General features: G+C 34.0%; 1 protein-coding gene across 1 annotated transcript in view; it reads right to left on the minus strand.

Annotated features, from left to right (window-relative positions):
• IPO8 (importin 8) overlaps positions 1-18,305 on the minus strand; it is a 68,308-nt gene that overhangs the window by 46,332 nt on the left and 3,671 nt on the right. The window contains exons 2-8 of the mRNA XM_059935566.1: positions 16,615-16,696; positions 11,621-11,777; positions 8,910-9,068; positions 7,762-7,918; positions 2,607-2,696; positions 995-1,089; positions 468-552 (exon numbers count right to left, since the gene is read on the minus strand). Coding sequence (XP_059791549.1) covers positions 468-552; positions 995-1,089; positions 2,607-2,696; positions 7,762-7,918; positions 8,910-9,068; positions 11,621-11,777; positions 16,615-16,696 — 825 coding nt within the window. The remainder of the gene's footprint in view (positions 1-467; positions 553-994; positions 1,090-2,606; positions 2,697-7,761; positions 7,919-8,909; positions 9,069-11,620; positions 11,778-16,614; positions 16,697-18,305) is intronic.

The raw sequence follows: 18,305 nt of genomic DNA on the forward strand, positions 1-18,305 counted from the left end.
GTTCCCAAACTTCCACAAAAATGTGTAAGTTCTCAGCTGAAAGTCTTAACTTCTGAGCTCAACTCCTCTTGAAATAGATCAATTCCTATTACCTAAATCTTCTGACAAAAGCTTAGAACAAAGAGGTGAGGCTCCAAGAAATAGAGGATAAGAAACTCATGCGAGGTCAGGAAGTTAACTGAAGAACCTGATCTAATACTGGCGACTGCTACACAAGTATCTATCAACAGACTTGAAAGGTTTCAGTCCAGCATCTAGGAGTCTAGAAGGGAAATTCTTGCAGTAGCTACCCTAGGACATTTGGTTCTAAAACAGACTGCACTGCATTAGATTCCCAGAGCTGCCATTTCATCCCCTATAAACATGTATTAATTAACATGTTTGTAAACTACTTTTAAATGGATAGAAGTGACTTAACTACTTTCAGCAGTAACCATCCTTCTATTTTAAAAATATAAGTTTATTACCTGCTGAATTCCCACTGCATAAGTTTTCAAAAAGAATTCAGAAAATTCAAAGTATTCTTTTGTGACATTTCCTGGGCTTCCATATCTTAAAATACAAAGAGAAAATGTTTAAATACTGCAAATTTTAGAAACAAAGCATGCTCACCAGTTTAAATACTTGTTGAAAGATGTATTCTATTGGGACAGAAAACTAACATTTTACCTTTTTTCACAAGCCCCAAAATGAAATTATGATAAGCTGTACTCAGACTCCAGGCCATACTTAAAATTTCAGACAGAAATATCATTTCTTGATCCTTTTTACAGAGAATAGAAAGATCCAGAGAAGACTGTTCACCTCACTATGATCTCAAAGCCAATGATCACAGTTAAGCCTGCTTTAAATCAAAGCAGAGGGTGACTTTTTGCCCTCTACTGCTCTAAAGAAAAATAATCATATACTGTAGAGCATCAAGGGACTATTCAATTTTATTATATCCAATATTGAGGTACTAACCATAGATTGTAAATCTAATAACCAGAATTACCGTTCAAAGAGACGAGCTACAATGTGTAATGCCCACTTCTTACACTTCCACCAGACTAATTCTGGTCTATCATCCTCATCAATCTGCAGAGTCTCCTAGGAGGACAAAAACACCCAGATAAAATTCCCACATAATGAAAAGGTTTGTGTGACTAACAAAGGCAGAATAAATATTGATACAAATTAAGTAATATTAAATGTGAATTCAGACTGCCATACAAATGCAAATTCTTACTTTATAGATTGCTAGGTAGGAATTAAACAAGCAAAGCAAATTTCAACCAACCAGTGCTGTTGTTTTATCTTCTATCTTTAAAAGGCCCAAATAAGTAGAAAACAAAACACAAAATACCATATCCCTCAAGGAAACTCTCTGAGATGCCAGAAAAGTTCTATATCTTGATCTGGGTGATGGTAACACAAGTGTATGTTTGTCAGAATTCACTGAACTGTTCACTAAGTTCTGGCATTTATGTGTATAAACTAAACCTCAACATAATTTGTCCCAAGATATGGACAAAGGAAGGAATACTGCACATTTGGAGACAAGCTCAAAATTTTAAATATTTGATATATTTTAATTTAGTTAATTTGATTAATTATTTGAGTTAATTTGATAGATGAAATATAGTATCACTGTTACTACAGATAAAAATAAGACACCATCTTTCACCTATCAAACCGGCAAACTTAGAATTTAACAAAACAGACATTCTCAGTCACTGCTTATTAAAGTATAAACCAGTGCACTGTTTCTGGAAAGCCATTTGCAAGATCTGTCAAAGTCTTGCACAGGGAATTATAGCCAGTACCTTCTAATAACTTTTAATGGAGTATAACCTATAAAAATACTGAATTACTACGCTGTACACCTGAAACTAATATAATATTGTATATCAACTATACTTCAATTAATTGATTAACTAATTAATTAATTAAAGATCTGTCAAAGCCTTAAACACTGCTAAGAGGTTATCCAAACAAAATAATCATGTATGTGCATAAAAATTTAACTACATCCTTATAGTCAAAACACTAAAAAACTAAAACAACCTAAATATCTAGCAAATGAAGCATTCAACAAAAATGGCACAATGTAAAAAAATTCATAATCATACAAAATATTTACAATAGATTTTAAGTGAAAAATGAACTTCAAAACAGTACCTATCTATACCATTTTTACAAATAAAATATGATTGCTCCTCCTGACAAATTTCATTAATGCTCCTTTTTCTGTATACCCTTTTAAATTACTTTTTAATAAGATTTTGTCAGCATACCCTTTTTAATCACTTCTTCCTATAAAGATTCTGTAATATTTTTTGTAGAAAGAAAAAATATATGGTTGTATATAAATGCAGAGAAAAAAAGACAAGAGGAATAAATACCAAGTTTTAAAAATGGTTATCATTTTTAGTAGGATTAAATAGTTATTTTATTAATTCTGTTTATCTGAACTTTCTAAAAATGAGTATGTATCATTAATTACTTTTATTACAGTAGTATTTTTTTTTTTCTAAATAGCAGGCTGGTATAATAAATCAATCTACCACAAATAACCCAAATCCAAGTTTTCCCCATTATTCTTAGGAACAGAAGCCCTTTCTTACAGGTGGAACAGTCCTGTCAATAATAGTTCGGAAGATCTCCATCCATGCCGTCATGGTTTGGTTATTCACCAGCTGAAGAGGCAATGCATACTGAAAACAAAGGACAACAACATCAGACAATAATTCCGCCCCTCTAAAAAATCAGCAATTTATCTATATTGAAAGGTTGAAGTATATGGAACGGTTAACACCTGACCATGAAATTAGTAATTTCAGATGGTTCAACCTAAAATTTAACTTAAAACAGCTCTATAAACATATGTATGTAAATTAAATTTTTTAAATCTAGAAAATATACATGCCATGAATTATTTCTCTAAGCTTTTTTTTTTTTGGCCGCACTGTGAGGCACAAGGGGTCTTAGTTCCCTGACCAGGGATCGAACCTGTGCCCCCTGCATTCAGAGCACGGAGTCTTAACCACTGGACTACCATGGAAGTCCCAAAGCTACTTTTTTAAGTAAAAAATAAATAATAATGCAGTAAGGCATCATTTGTTCAACATGAGATTCTAGATAAGTGATTTTTTACCATTTACCCCTTTGTGTGTCAAACTTTTCATTTTTCCAGTTTTATTGAGATATAATTGATATATAATACTATGTATGTTTAAGGTATACAACAGGATGATTTGATACACATATACATTATGAAATTACTATCACAATAATGTTAGTCAATACCTCCATTACCTCATAAAATTATCTTTTTATTTTTGAAGTATAGTTCATTTAAAATATTATATTAGTTTCAGGTATATGAGTGATTCAGTATTTTTATAGACTATACTCCATTTAAAGTTATTACAAAATAATGGCTATACTTCCCTGTGCTGTACAATACATCCTTGTTACTTATTTATTTTAGACATAGTAGTTAGTATCTCCTAATCCCATACCCCTATCTCAACCCTCCCCACCTCCCTCTCCTCACTGTTAACCACTAGTTTGTTCTTTATAACTGTAAATCTGTTTCTGTTTTGTTATATACATTCGTTTGTTTTATTTTTTTAGATTGCACATGTAAGTGATAAGAGTATTTGTCTTTCTTTGTCTGACTTATTTCACTAAGTCCATCCACATTGTTGCAAATGGCAGAATTTCATTCTTTTTTATGGCTGAGTAATATTCCATTGTGTGTATGTAGATACACACACCACCTCTTTATCTATTCATCTATTGATGGACACTTAGGTTGCTCCCATATTTTGTCTACTGTAAATAATACTGCTATGAACATTGGGGTGCATGTATCTTTTCAAATTAGCGTTTTCATTTTTTTCCAGATATATACCCAGCAGTAGAATTGCTGGATCATGTGGTGGTTCTGTTTTTAGTTTTTTCAGGAACCTCCATACTGCTTTCCATAATGGCTGTACCAATTTACATTCCCACCAACATGTACGAGGATTCCCTTTTCTCCACATCCTTGCCAACATTTGTTATTTGTAGACTTTTTTTTTTTTAATTAATTTATTTATTTATTTATTATTTTTAGCTGTGTTGGGTCTTCGTTTCTGTGTGAGGGCTTTCTCTAGTTGCGGCGAGCGGGGGCCACTCTTCATTGCAGTGCGCGGGCCTCTCACTATCGTGGCCTCTCTTGTTGTGGAGCACAGGCTCCAGACACGCAGGCTCAGTAGTTGTGGCTCACAGGCCCAGCTGCTCCACGGCATGTGGGATCTTCCCAGACCAGGGCTCGAACCAGTGTCCCCTACATTGGCAGGCAGACTCTCAACCACTGTGCCACCAGGGAAGCCCTAGACTTTTTGATGATAGCTATTCTGACCAGTATGAGGTGGTATCTAGTGGTTTTGATTTGCATTTCTCTGATAATTAGTGATGTTCAGCATCTTTTCATGTGCCTGCTGGCCACCTGTATGTCTTCTCTGGATAAATGTCTATTCAGGTCTCCTGCCCATTTTTAATTGGGTTGTTTTTTTGATATTGAGTTGTATGAGCTGTTTATATATTTTGGATATTAACCCCTTATTGGTCATATCCTTTGCAAATATTTTCTCCCATTTAGTAGGTTGTCTTTTGTTTTGTCAATGATTTCCTCTGCTATGCAAAAGCTCTTAAGTTTAATTAGGTCCCACTTGTTTATTTCTGCTTTTATTTCCTTGCCTTAGGAGACAGATCAAAAAAAAATTGCTATGATTTATGTCAAAGAGTTTTCTCCCTATTTTCTCTTCTAGGAGTTTTATGGTTTCCAAGTCTTAATCCACTTTGAGTTTATTTTTGTAGATGGTGTGAGGAAATGTTCTAATCTCGTTCATTTACATGTAGCTGTCCAGTTTTCCCAGCACCACTTACTGAAGAGACTGTCTTTTCTCCATTGTATATTCTTGCCTCCTTTGTCATGGATTAATCGACCATAGGTACATGGGTGTATTTCTGAGCTCTCTGTTCTGTTCCATTGATCTATATGCTTGTTTTTGTGCCAGTACCATGCTGTTTTGATTACTGTGTCTCCGTAGTATAGTCTGCAGTCAGGGAGCCTGATACCTCCAGGTTTGTTCTTTTTTCTCAAGATTGCTTTGGCAAATCAGGGTCTTTTGTAAATTATTTGTTCTAGTTCTATGAAAAATGTCATCAGTATTTTGATAGAGACTGCATTAAATCTATAGATTGCTTTAGGTAGTATGGACATTTTTACAATATTAATTATTCTAATCCAAGAACACAGAATATCTTTCCATTTCTTTGTATTGTTTTTAAATTCCTTCATCAATGTTTTATAGTTTTCAGAGTATAGGTTTTTTACCTCCTTGGTTAAGTTTATCCCTAGGTATTTTACTCTTTTTGATGCAATTGTAAATAGAGGTGTTTCCTTAATTTCTCCTCCCATAATTATCTTTTTTTGTGGTGGAAACTCATTCTAATGACTTTAATGAAAATCTTTATGTCATGAAACATTCAAGAAACATTTTTTCAATTACTTTCCTCTACACTGTGGCATGAAATCACAGTCCACTGTATTACAGTGTGCAACCCCACCCCTACTACACCTTGAGCTACAGGAGATGAGGCATAGCACCTCTGCATCCATGCATTCCAAAACCTACTACACACTAAGGACATAATGTTAAGTAAAGCTCACAGTCTAGTTGGGGCGGAGGGGGGACACATTTAAACAAGGAATTACAATATGGTATGATAAACAGTACAGATAAAAGCAGTATAATGTTGATAAGGGCACCCATGAGGACCACCTAATGCAGCCTGCTACTATCAGAGACAACTTCCTGGAAGAAGTGATATGCAAGCCAAGACCTGGAGGAGCACAAATTGACCAGGGCATAAAGGGGAAGGAGAATGCTCCAGGCAGAAACACAGTGCCTTAAAGGCTCAGAAGTGACAGAGGACATGATCTGCTCATGAAGCTGAAAGAATTTCCATATGGCTGGAGTGTAAAGAACAAAGCTAAAGCTAAGTATGGTATAAGATGAGGCAAGAGATGAAGGGTTTTATAGGCCATGGGAAAAAGTTAACACTTTGTTCTAAATGCAGTGGGGAGTCAGTTGGCTTTACGATGGGGAACATAGGAGGAGCAGGCTAAGGGCTGGGGGAAAGTAACAATGAGTTCACTTCTGGACAAACGAGTTCTGAAATATGTACGGAATATTCAACAGCCCTGTACACAATATTTAATAAATGCTTAGACAAAATCAATTTCATTGTATCATACTTTTTAAAACATAAACTTTTCTGCCTCTTCCCAAATTGTCAATCACTTTTTACTTACATAAACACTGTAACTGTGCCTCTTAAAGCCTTCTAAATTTTTGCTTCCAGGATTTCCCACTAAAGAATATTACTGTATTAGCATATAATAGATTACTAAAATGGTTTCAAATGATGAGGTTTTTTTCTGTTTTTTTAGATTTTTAGCACATACATGTTGAAGAAAAAAAATTTAGATTTTTGTTCTCTTAGCAAACCAAGTAGAAGTAGAGGCTTTAAGAAAACGATTTCATCAGCCTCTGTCTTACTTACTGATTCCTGGCTATGCTCCTCCCAATAGGAAAGGAAAGTCTGGCTCAGAAGAAATGGGATATTACTATATCTAACGGCAAAACATCTCACTGAATAAAAAATATTTGCCACAAAGTGATTCTCCTGAGAAAGATTTCTGAACGGAAGAACAAAAACAAAAGCACCGTACATCTTCCTACCTTATTACATTTAAAAAAAGAAAAAACAAAATAGAGGGTGAAGGAATATGTTTTCCTAGTAGTCCAGTTTCTTCTCTTTTCTCAGATGTGCCTCCTTTCCCCTTCTCTCTTCCCCAAAAAAGGCTAAGCTGAAAAAAAAGGAAAATCTGCCTTGGACTGTCTCTATTAAAAGTTTAAAAGATGAGGCTAAAAATATAAATCTTTATTCAAGTGAAATATTCTAGAACAGTACAAAAGTACTTACGTCAGATAGAAGCCAAGAACAAAACCAAACTATCTTGGCTCTCTAGCCTGATGAAACTACCCTCTTGCCGTGACTAATTTAACTAGAAAGCATGAAATAAAGGCTTAATTCATTCATCATCACACAGTTTAAACTGACAACAATTATTCTTTCTCCGCCCAGATCGAAATAACTTACCCAAGTCTTTTGAGGATTAAATTTTAAATATTTTTATATTTAAAACATTCCATATTAATGTTCTTTATAGCTTTCAGGTAAGAAAAAGGAAGTATTTTAAATTAAGGTAAATGAGGCACTCAATCTTGTTTGTTAGCTTTAAATGGGTCAAATGCAAAGAAACTACCATCAATATGATTTCCCAATTAAAAAAAGCAGCTCTCTTCTTTTCCTTCCTCTTCTCCTATAATCATAACTAATCTATAGGCAGAATGCTATGGACAGATTAGTCAAATTATCGGGTTTCAGGGAAGTTAACTACCTTGTTTCTTCCATACCCAGACTTCAGACACTGCGGGTGAAAGGCATATGGACACTGAATCTCAGCTCTGCCACTCAGATAACCTTGGACAATTAAGTTGACCTCTCAAAGTCTGTTTGCTCATAAGGATTTTTTTAAGGAAATACATGTGAGAATATACAATATGTAATTTTTAACAATAACTGACACTTACTGAGCACTTTCTATGTATCAGGCAGAAATACAAGGCTCCGTATTTGTCTTCTGCTATAGAAACTTACCTGCACAAGTGCATAAAAGATTTTCAGGATCTGCTTCTGTATTAATACAGAATAATGTGAGGAATCAGGAAGGAGCTGCATGATTTGTTGCTGAATACGAGGCAGAAATATTTGCATTGCTGCTATAAGAGGTTCTCTTTCCTCTGCTTTCTTGTATCTACATAAGCAAAGACAAAAAGAGAGAACAATAATTTCTCCCCCACAAAAGAGCTATAAACAATGAATGAAAAACAATATTTTTAAACTATATAAAGCTAAACAATAACATTCCAAACACTAGCTTACATTTTCTGTTTGGATTGTTAGAATAAACTTGAAAGGAACTTTGAAAGAGCATATCCCTGTTTTAGGCAGAATACCTAAAATCTTTCTAGAAAGAGACTAGTTCAAAAAAATCCAAGATAGTTTTGCAACTTTCCTACATTAATTTTTCTAGTACTTAAATTAATTTTCACATACCACAATTCTTGCTATAAAATACAAGTTGATAAACAGTTCAAATAGACATTCCTATCATATAACAAATAATGTGGTGGAAAAAACATTTCTCCATCTACCACCCTACTTTGAAAAGTTAAAACAGTTTACAAATTTAGGTGCTCTTAGACCACTTTAACACGTATAAATCTAAAATATCCTCTAAAAATCATTTTAGAAGGAAGACTACAGGATTTTGCATGCAGGAGCAGCAATCCCCTTAGAAGCTAGAAAGCACTGCTATTAAATGCGACACTAGTCCCACACCTCCCAAGCAACTTTTATAGAAAAGAAAGTCACTAGCAAAGAAACTTGAACATTTTCTACCTTGCATCCAAAAAGGTAAATGTTTGGTTTACTTAATGATGTGCTTACTTAAAGACAAATGTTAAGGTACCTCTCTCCATCAAAATTTCCAAGGAAAGCTGTTAATAAACAGTCCTCTGAAACTAAAAAATAAGTTTGAAAAGCACTAACTTAGAGATTAGTACATTAGCAGATTAAAGATTCTTTGAAAAATTGTAGTAAATAAACATGTTTAACTGTGTTTAATCCAACATTTCCCAAACTAACCTGATTCTGTAGAACACCCATAGCAGACCCCTCTATGCAATGCAATTCTTTCTAAGTAACAGGAGGCTGGTATCTTCAGCCAATAGAAATCAACTTACTCATATGTCTTCACCAGTTGATACAGACATAATAAACTGCCAAGCCAGCTTCCACTGCTCTGTGATTGCAAGTAATAGTCTATCTTGTCGACTACCGCTGGCCAGTGACCAGGGAAATCGTATTTAATGATGGCACGGAGACACATTGTTAACTGGACTCTATAAAGTGGGGGAAAAAAGTCCAAAATCTAAGTAGTTATAAATATCAGGCTTCAAAGACCTCTAATATTGTACATAAAAACACTCTGATTTCTATTTACCTACATTATATAGATATTTATCTGGCGTGGAGGGAAAAAGAGCAGTCCTATAAAGAAAAACCTATAAAGTCCTATGAAGAATTTTAAAATAAATTCAGGGACTTCCCTGGTGGTCCAGTGGTTAAGACTTCGCCTTCCAATGCAGGGGGTGTGGGTTTGATCCCTGGTCGGGGAGCTAAGATCCCACATGCCCTGTGGCCAAAAAACCAAAACGTAAAACAGAGGCAATATTGTAACAAATTCAATAAACACTTTAAAAATGGTCCACACCAAAAAAAAAAAAAAAAAACTTAAAATAAATTCATTAAAAATTTTCCCAAAAAAAGACAATGAATCCACCCCAGCTCTGTAAAATTTCCCAGCTTGTTATATTTTGTATTTTGGTTATCATATCCTAAGGGGGAAACAAACCAAAAAAGTATTTTATCATTTCAACTGGACAAACTTAGCCTAAAAATGGTCAAAGTAAGTAAAATGGAGGCCTACATAACAGTGGGAAACATCTCTGTGAGCCAAAACCTGGAACCATTCATCATCAGTTCCAAGTCACACAGTATTTTGCACCTATCACTGCTTCCTGAGATCCTAATTTTTGTATGAAGTAACAAGCATTAGCTGGCAATTCCTGAAGAGGAATGCTAAGAGCTATTTCCAAAGAAATAAAGAAAAAAGCAACAGGAAAGACATAAAAAAAAAAAAGAAGAAATCTCTTTAATGAAACCACAAAGTGAAGCTATGAAAGATGTGATCTCATAACACTTAGGTCAGTAATCATTTCCTCAATTGGATCCAACTGTAATTGGGATTGACAAGAAAGTGAGGGGAAAAAAATTTCTCTTCTACCAACTATTAGTATGTCCTTACATGGTCACTTGCAAATGGTTGGAGAGTGAATCTAGCTAAATTAGGATTCCACAGCGCCAAGACAGCCAATAACTTGATTTCACTGAAATGAAACAAACAAATAATGCCTTTCCCTTGCAAAGGATCTTTTCCAAATCTAATTGCAAAAGATCCTTTGCAATACTCTTAAATAAACTTTGAGAATATTTCTTTAAGAGTAGTTACAGTTAAGCCTTCAGGACATAAAAGAAGCAAAGCCACAAAGAACTGTCTCATAATAAAGATAACCTCTTGTGCCACCAGCAGCTGTTCCTAAACAATAAATAGGTCATATTTGTATTCAATAAAACTGAAACTTTTCATTTTTTTTAATTTCATCTTCAGGTTGACCCTCTTAATCCTTTCTCAATTCCAAGCCAAGCAAAGGATGTTTATGAACAGCCATCCTTTCATATATTAATGTGTAGAAGCATTGCTTGCAAGATTCAGAGCGATTTGAAAATGTAAAGATTTTGACAAGAAGTGGACACATGATGGTACCACAGGGAAGCCAGTACCAGATGGCATTTGGGCAACCAATGAGAATGATGATTTTCTTTCATCAATACCCCTATTTTCTCCTCTTACCCAAACAACTGCACAAAGAGGTGTTCAATGTTTGTCCACCTTCCTCACTGTTATCCTCACACCTTCTTCCCTTTCTTCTGCTTATGCCGATGTACATTATACACTCAGGGATAAGGTTACATCTAATCTCTTGAAGTTAAATAATTTCATTCCCCTACCTCAATTTCATCTATTTCCCTCCCACATGTTCAAAAGAAACCTAATCACTTGCTCATAGTGAAAAGAATTTGTTTCTCCTGTTTTAAGACTGCATTATTTTTTTGACCTACACCTCTGCTGTCCACTAAGGGCAGGTACCAGCTACATGCACACACTGTAATTTAATCAAAATTAAATTAAAAATTCGGTTCCTCAGTTACACTAGCCACATTTCAAGTACTCAGTTGGCTTCTACACCACATGGCTAAATATCAGACAGTGTGGATATAAAAGATTTCCATCACTGCAGAAAGTTCTATTGGACAGTGCTGCTTTATAGCATCTAATCTAAATTTGAAAAACCAGAGACAATTCTTCTAGTTTATATTTTCTCTATCCTGTCTTCTTCAAAAGAAAAGAAGCTCAGTTCATAAAAATGAACAAAAAGATACGTAAAGTGTTACAAAAACTGGTAGGTTAAAACCCCCATAAGTCAATTTCCCTGTATCAGGGAAAAGAAAAGCAGATAGTAAAAAGTCAAGAGCTCATAACTAAGAACACAGGTTATTCACATAGCAAGGATCTATACAACAATTTTAGTTAGATTTTTGCCTCAACTCTTTTTGTGGCAACTTATAGAAACTAAATTTTTTTTTTCCAAAATATTTTGAGGCAAAGAATTACAAATGCAAAAACAAATAACTAAAACTGTACTCTTTGAGTGCCCATCTTCATTACTTTATCTCTTTTAAAAAACAAACTTGAGGCTGATGATTAAATCCAACCTCCCCCATTCATATATTTTGGGCTTCCTACTAAGCATACAGAAATAGTATAATGTACCTCACTAAATCTGGAGACCGAATTATTCCTTCCACAATATTATCACGTATTTGCTGGCGATCATTTTCATGAATGTTAAATGGAAATATTGCTTCTCCTGGTGGAGGTTCTCGGTCCGGCCAGTACTGGGTCACCATGTTCTTCAAGTAAATGGCAGCTAAGTCAGAGAAAAAAAATGCTAAAGTAGCAGTATCAAAAAGATGGCTTTCATTCAGCTTTACAGAGCATGAAAGCCTAAACCCTTCAACGCTAAACATGATACCCAGCAAAAATGGAAAATCTTACAGTTATAAATAGCCAAGTGGGGAAGGGAAAATGGATAAGAATTTAAAGTTTCTCTTTAGCTAGTAAAGCAAGCCTAACCAGGAAACATCTCATTAAATCAAGCTTCCAGAATTTACATGACAGAAAAATGATCCAGGGACTCAAGTATGCATCCTTAGACTAAATACAAGATGGTCTAAATGAAACTCTACTAAATGTACTTTGAGACTGTAAGAGTCATACTGTTCATAATGCCTAATACTGAACTGACAACACATGAAATTCTACAGTCCTTCATGTAGATTGCTTTTTTTGTTTTTCTTTCACTGGCTATTATCCCGCACTACCGTTTTGAAATACCTATAGTATTGGTAATTTTTATCTAACCCTTTTGAAATATTTGCCACTTGCAAATATAACAATAAAGAAAAGGACATCAGCTTTCAAATATTTTTGGAAAATCTCAGGAAATTTCTTACCTGTTTATTTCTATCAAAATACATAATCAATGATTCTATTCCTATTCTTTTTAATCATCATCAACATTTAACAAAAGACTTCTGAAAGAAGCTAACATACTGCTACAGAATTTTGATAGGGGATGTGAAGTTTTCTAACCATCCCAGCTGAGCACTGAATGTAAATTAATACTTATAGTGTCATATTCTTACATATACATAATATATATGAATAAAGAGAGATGATCTGCAAAGCATTATAACTTTCTTCCCTTAAGTTTCTCCTCTCCCTTCTCCCCCCCACCCAATCCTCCCTTCATCTCAATTTTAACATAAACTAAATTGGCTCGTAAAAGCATTATACCACAGAGAATAAACCACCATGTTCTACATTGGCTATAATACAACAGAAACCCAATGAAATTATAAACCTGACATCCTACAAGCTCCTCTTTCATTAGTTTTGATTCAACACAGGTCTGAAAAAGACAATTTCACCTAGGATTTCCATTTTTTAGGATAAAAACAAAAATTATTTGAGAGAGTGAAAGGGAGGGAGGGAGGGAGGGAGAGAGAGGGAGAAAATGTGTCTATATGTGAGATAGTTTGGGTTTTTGTCTTTTTTTAATTCAGATCACACAGGCTCTGGACTAAGTACCATCGTTTGTCCCAGTATATTTATTTTTTAATATTACAGTCATCAGCAATAAAAATACATAAACTGTTGAAAAAAATGAATAAATGATCTAAGAATATGGTCCAACCTGTCAGCAGTTCAGACTGATTTCATGAGATTAATCTTTGCAAAAAGAAAAATCAAAAAATCAATATATTATACACAGCATTTTAATCCCTACAGAACTAGTCTTGAAAATAAAAAACAACTTTCAGAAGCAAAGATACAGACATGGTAAAATCATGGACTTACTCATAATTCAGTCATTAAACGCTATTAATTTTATAACTAAAAATATTTTTATTATGGGACATCACAAGAGATGGCCTATATAAAAGGCACACTGACAAATTTGTATATGTTGGAATAAATCTGCAATTAGTTAAAATAAAATTGAACTTAATGAATAATTTGAAAAGAGAATATTAATTACTCTCATGGATAATCATGGATTACTAAAGATAATGAAGGAAAAATACCAAAAATAACTGAAACTGTACCAATAATCTAAAAATCTCCCTTTAATCATTTAATTCAAGTATCTAACATTTGCCAAAGCTAAGAAAATACAAATATCTTAATTCCTTCATAAAGAAATTAAGTATTAAAATTTGCTTTTCTGCAGAATCCACTTACAATTTCAAGCATCTTAAGTTTGAAATTAGTTTTAAAACATACACACGCTTCTCCCCTTCTCAAACACAATGAATCATCACATACGCTCTATCCTCTGGACCCAGAGCCACCACTACACAGATCAACTGGGTTCCATAACCTCAAAGGGGAAAGGATGCCATTAAACTCTGTGAAGCAGAATGCTGTGCTTTTTGAGTTGATGTTTTTAAGCTTTTCCATTTTTCATAGTAATTTGGTAGCCCTTCTCTCCTTCTCTCCCTTGTTATTACTTTAATCTGTTAAAGGCTAGGAAATAAGGTAACAAAGTGTATATATTATATCTAAAACAAGATTAAATAGATTCTGAGTATCCTACAAATAAGACACATTAGTTTTAACAAAAGAGCTTCTTGAAGTGCTTCTGGACTGATCAGAGGCAACTTTCTGTTTATTTCTAGGTTTTGTATTCTGGAACACTGAGGTTAACCTTAATAATGCTATTAAGCTTACCAATCAAAAGGAAAACAGTGAAGCAAACATCCAAATTTATTTTGTTTGGCTTGCCAATATCAAAATATTACATTTATTTCCTATTTCTTCACAGTAAGGTAATAAAGGACATTCACTAATGAGCTTGCTTGATAATAGCAAGAATATTTTAGAATTGCCCACAAACAAAATAATCAAGAACTGAATATTTTGCAGAACTAAGTATTTCCACTTAATATTAGCATAATTTTTTACAGCTTTATACAGGCTGATATTTTTTAATCAAAGATCATATCATTCTTCTTAAAATGTCATGCTAAAATGATAAATTATCTGTCTGGGTGTCACCATCAGATTCTTGGAGCATTTGTATTTTAATAATAGATTAAATAGAACAGAAAATTTATAAATGGCACTTAAATTCAGGTGATAACGTAGAAGTCTACACAGTATATTTCAGACTGTATAACAAAATGGATGCTCTAAAGTAGAAAGCTGTCCTAATAAATTAGGACATGATCAACCACCAAGACAAACCCTGTCATGTGGCTAACAGATTTGAAATCTACATAAACTGTGAAGAAAAAATTGCCTTTAAATGCTATTTACATTTTATATCAAAACTTAATTACCTAAGTTATTAAGATTTAAAGTTGTATACAGTTGGTGAGGACATGGGGAACCCAGCATTCTAATGCACTGTTGATAGAAAAAGCAAGTAAATGCAACTTGGTGATAAGATTCAAAATTCTAAATGTTAATATTGTTAGTAACATTGACCTAGCACTTCCATTTGTTAAAATTTATTCTGTGAAACTATCTGCACGAGCATCCAGAGATATGTGTCCAAGGATGTTCATTTCAGCATTACCTCTATCAAAAACAACAAAAAGGGACAATAAAGGAAATGTCCACTAATATCAGATTGCTTAAATAAACTATGGCAGTTCTAATTCAAAGAAATATTGAATAATTTTTACAAAGAATGAAGTATATGTACATGCACTGACATGGTATGATCCCCCAAGGGTATAAGGTTAAATGAAAAAAAAGGAAATTATAAAATAGCATGTGTAATACAAACAGATTTTTGTTACTTTTTAAAACCAGCTTATCTACAGAAAAAAAAAGAATTAGAGAACCATGCACCAAAGTTGATTGTAGGTATCTTTGGGGGTGGGATTAAGAGCAATCTAATAATATAAACTGTATTTTTGTAATGTTTATATGTCATATAAAGAAGACATATTAATTTAATAAATTGCTTTAAGATATTTAAAAATACTGTTTCTACAAAGCTTTATGGGAAATTCACAATGGTGCTATAAACACTTAGGTTATTAAAATAGGTTCCACTTAGCAAAATGTGGTTTCAAAACAGCCCTATTTTATAAAACAAAGATTAAATTGAGAATTGTGGTTTCAAAAAACTTACATAGAAGTCTTATAAACCTTATTAAAGTAAAAAAATAATTCCACCGTGAAGGTTTTTCCATAGGTTTTTCTTAACCACAAATGGATCATTTAGAAAATCATACATATTTTTCCAAAACTTAATGGTTCCCTACTTTTTTATTCTGTTATGTTCAAGTAAAACTAAATACTTTTATCAGCATGTATAGTATAATCCCATTTCTATATTGTTCATCTATCCTTCTACTTGAACACATGCAAAGACTAATGTTCACCCAATGTTAATGATGGTCATTTCTGAGTGATGAATGTCAGGTAATTTTTTTCTACTTTTTTGTTTCTATTTTTCTATATTGCCCAAATTATTTATTAGTACATATCACCTACATAATTCTTTAAGTCTCTTCAATTACATATTTTTTAATTAGCTATTATCATTTTACCCCTTTTATCATGAAATTATTCTCTTTCCAGGACTCATTACACTCCAAGACTTTCTCCATTTTTTAACCTTCTGGGTTCTAATTACCAGTTCATTAAAAAAGTAAAAAGAAGAATTATACACAACATCAGGGAACTACCCTAAGATCCCTCAGACTCAAAAGTAAGTTTCATGTTTATAACAAAAGTCCTGCTCCCCAATCATGTGGTTAAGAACACCTGTGCAAACCTTATCTCCATGATCTGACGCATGAATGGAACCAAATTAATATATACAAATTCATGGCCTTAATCTATGGGCACAAAGGCAAGGCCACCAGGAAGCATTAAAAATTAGGGAGATAAAGTTATTAAAACTGGGAAAGCTAAGAGGGAAAAATGACAAGGTTATAGAGAAAAGGAACTGTAGCTAGAAGCTAGAAGGGAGAAGAGGAAAGAAAAAGCTATGGGAGATTTAAGAGCTCAGTATGGACCTCTAAATTTCCAGGGAAAAAGAGAGTGGAGTTTTTAAGCCATTAGAAATACTTCACGTGTGTTTCCTATGTTTTCAAAGAAAGCAGATATTTAGAAATGAAATAAAACGCTAGTCCTACTTTTACCCATAAATAAACTTATAAAGGATAAAAAAACCAACTCACCTGCCTGGCGTACTGGGAATTCCACATGGTCAGAGACTATAATCCGAAGTAAACTGGGGGCAAAATTGATAATCTTGTAAGACTGAAATTACAAAGAAATATTTTATAAAAAAATAGGGCAATATAAACGAATAACTGTTAGCACCTGTTCCTGAATGCATTACTGTCCAAATAAAAGAAACACTTTTAAAGTGAGAGAAACTCTCCAAAGCCAAATGAAGATTACTAAAATACTCCAAGTCAGAAAAATTTACTTAGAATAAATTGATGAATAAATGAGTAAGAACACTTTCATGTTTTTTGGACATATATTGTCAAAATGCTCTCCGGAAAGGGTGTAGCAATTTACACTCCCAAGAGTAGAATACGTGTGTGTTCATCTATCTAATATAGGGATTAGCATTATCATTCCTTCAAAACTTTTAAACCTTATTCATATTTTAAATTACATTTATTCTAGCTTGAATTTTTTTTCCTGTTTGTTGGCTATTTGTTTTCTTCTACAAATTCCTTTTTCCCCTCACCCTTTTGTAAGTGGAATATTTGTTTTATTCTTAATAAATTCTAGGAGATATTTTATGAATTTAATCTCAAATTTTTGTTTGACTTATACATTGCAAGTGTTTGTTTCCAGCTTATTTGTGCTTCAATTTTGTTTATGGTATTTTTGACAAACAGGAAAACATGGGCTACAGAAAACAAGAGATCCAACACAGAATATGGACAATGGCTGTGCATGAGCTATAGAGAGGAACCAGTCCAGACTGGAACAGTGTGCTTCACAAGACAGTGTTGAGAGCTGTCGTCACCAGCTGCTCTCTGTTGCCAGAGCATCTTTTAAACTTAACAATGCCCAAGTGAGCCTGTGCTGATGAACTGCCTGCTGCCTGGGCCATTTCTCCCCATAGACATGTTCTACTTTGACCTATTCCTGAGTTTGGCCATGGTAACTTTAGAAGCAAAAAAAAGTAGAGAGCAGCCTATTCCTTCTGATCATATACCCTCCAGATGTCTAGTACCTGGACCTAGTACCTGTCTAGTACAGGCCTGCCACATTCCCAGAGCTCACACTTGGCCTTGCCCGCTGACATTCCCAGAAAAGACTCATACTCAGTGAGGGTAAAGCCAGACCATGATGCAGAGAGTCTTTTCTGCTTACCTCCTCCCAGGAGCCTGGATCTATGGTGCATCCCTTTCAGTACACCACTAGGTTTATGCATACCACTCCATTTTTTAAATTTATCACCTTTCCTATTATTTATAATAGCATTTATTAAGATAAATGTTCAGGGACTTCCCTGGTGGCGCAGTGGTTAAGACTCCATGCTCCCAATGCAGGGGGCCGGGGTTCGATCCCTGGTCAGAGAATTAGATCCCACATGCATGCCACAACTAAGAGTTCACATGCCACAACTAAGGAGCCTGTGTGCCGCAACTAAGGAGCCCGCCTACCACAACTAAGACCCGGTGCAACCAAATAAATACATATTAAAAATAAATAAATAAATGTTTGACCAACAATTTGGAGAAAACTGGCATCTTTAAAATATCGCTTCTTTCCATCCAGGAACATTATGCTTTCCAAGTCTTTCCATATCTTTCAGTAAAATTTTAAATTATCTTATAATTGCTCTTCCTTTCATCCTGTATAAACCTCAAAATCTTAAATCTGTTGTGTATAAAGTAAATTG

The sequence above is a fragment of the Balaenoptera ricei genome, chromosome 10 (genome assembly GCF_028023285.1).
Source record: "Balaenoptera ricei isolate mBalRic1 chromosome 10, mBalRic1.hap2, whole genome shotgun sequence".
Taxonomy (NCBI): domain Eukaryota; kingdom Metazoa; phylum Chordata; class Mammalia; order Artiodactyla; family Balaenopteridae; genus Balaenoptera; species Balaenoptera ricei.